The sequence below is a fragment of the Camelina sativa genome, chromosome 14 (assembly GCF_000633955.1).
Source record: "Camelina sativa cultivar DH55 chromosome 14, Cs, whole genome shotgun sequence".
Taxonomy (NCBI): domain Eukaryota; kingdom Viridiplantae; phylum Streptophyta; class Magnoliopsida; order Brassicales; family Brassicaceae; genus Camelina; species Camelina sativa.
The window spans coordinates 13,159,263-13,161,233 of record NC_025698.1 but is presented as its reverse complement, the minus strand read 5'-3'; the positions used below and the strand labels follow the sequence as shown (position 1 = coordinate 13,161,233).

At 36.9% G+C, this 1,971-nt stretch overlaps 1 protein-coding gene across 1 annotated transcript in view; it reads left to right on the top strand.

Annotated features, from left to right (window-relative positions):
- Positions 1-1,956, top strand: part of LOC104741289 (WAT1-related protein At1g25270) — a 2,820-nt gene extending 864 nt beyond the window's left edge. The window contains exons 3-7 of the mRNA XM_010462101.2: positions 170-286; positions 559-817; positions 1,114-1,272; positions 1,404-1,555; positions 1,644-1,956. Coding sequence (XP_010460403.1) covers positions 170-286; positions 559-817; positions 1,114-1,272; positions 1,404-1,555; positions 1,644-1,809 — 853 coding nt within the window. The 3' untranslated portion in view covers positions 1,810-1,956. The remainder of the gene's footprint in view (positions 1-169; positions 287-558; positions 818-1,113; positions 1,273-1,403; positions 1,556-1,643) is intronic.

Here is a 1,971-nt window from a genome sequence, read left to right as displayed (position 1 = left end):
AGACAAAACAGTGTTGCAGTGTGTATTTTTAATGAATGTTGGGCACTTGGGCTTCCCAAATTGCAACAAAAAAATCATTCATTTGAAGTTTTGAACCTAGAGCACCCATAGAATTATTTTTGCATGGTGATAAATTATAATAGTTTCAGGTTTTTTACTACTTTTACAGAGCGGCGATACCAAATATTCTCTATTTGCCGGGTCTGGTTCGAACATCAGCGACGTTTTCAGCTGCGACCAGCATAATTGCCCCATTGATCACCTTGGTATTGGGTTTGGTATTTAGGTTAGAGTCGTTAGACACATTAAACTTTAATTCATCAATTTTTGAAGTAGTACAATCTATTATTCCCTTCATTTAATTTTTTTTTTGAATACATAATTATCAAATTTTAATATCTTTCGAAAGCCGAAGAATATTATCAATTCTTAACAATTTTTCACACTTGTTCCACTGGTTAAAGATTGGAAATATTTTCCAGCTGATGAAAATTTAAAGGCTATATGGTACTTTTTAATCTTACTTAACATCCGTTCGATTTGTCATTGGGCCAACAGGATGGAGACTCTACGGCTGAGATCGAACGAAGGGAGGGCTAAGCTGGTGGGGACGTTGCTTGGTGCCGGTGGAGTCCTCGTGTTTATATTCTATAAAGGTGTTGAGATTCATATCTGGTCAACACACGTTGACTTACTCAAAAGCTCGAATGCTGGTCAATCATATGGCCGAGCCACTACGAACCACCACGTCTCAATCCCAGGGGTTCTTATGGTTCTTGGCAGTAACGTTTCCACCTCACTTTGGTTACTATTGCAGGCAAGTGCTACTACTATGTATTACTACCAAAAAAAAAAAAATCTTGTTTACACACTAATATTCAAATAAAACATTGTATAAAACTAGAATATAATTGACATAAAAGAAAAAAGAGCTATTATATCGTTACATATGTCTGGGCCTTGATAAGATGTAATTTTTGCTAAGAAGAATTGAGAAATAAATTGATAAGTGTAGTGTAATGTAGAAGAAAGAGTCGAATAATAAATTGAGCTAGTATAAAAAAAGTTTTGAGCATCGATAATAAGTTGCTAGACGACGCAAAATGTTTATAGGCAAAAATAGGCAAGGAACTTGGAGGGCTTTACTGGAACACAAGTCTGATGAATGCGGTGGGAAGTTTGGTGTGTGTGATTGGTGCTCTCTGTTCGGATTGTGACTGGAAGCAATGGCGGTTAGGATGGAACATTACCCTCTTAGCTACACTTTATTCGGTAAAACAATCTAACCTATGATAAAGTAAAACAATCTAACCTATGATAAAGGATCGGTTAGAGATGTGCCTAATTGCGTATGTAGATATTGTGTTACACGTTTTTATTTTTAATGTCCGTTACGTGTGTAGGGAATCGTGGTTTCCGGAATGGTCGTGCCTCTGGTTGCATGGTGCATCGCAACAAAAGGACCATTATTTGTTACGGTGTTTAGCCCTATAAGGCTGGTGATCGTAGCCCTGATCGGATCAATTGCTTTAGAGGAAACGCTGCATTTGGGAAGGTATATCAAACTCGATCCTGTGTCGACTAAACTATGTTGTGTGAATTTCTTATTCAATTTTATTCTTTTTGTTTTGCGAAACTTACAGTATAATCGGTGCCATGATAATGGTGGGAGGAGTATACCTAGTGGTATGGTGTAAAGCGCAGGAAAAGAAGAATGGCTCTACGAAATCGGACCATATTGTAACAAATAAGAATATCAAAGAAATGGACCTTGTCAATCTCCCAGCTATAAATAGAGATGTCCCCTGAATCCACCATATGGTTAGAGCATCATATATAATTTGAGTCCATAGAAAGTAGGATCGATATGTGAATATCCATCCATATGATTGCCTGAATTGGTGTTAATTAGCCTTTGTAGTATCTCTCCATTTTCAGAGTGACTTCGGTATTATAACACAATTATAACTT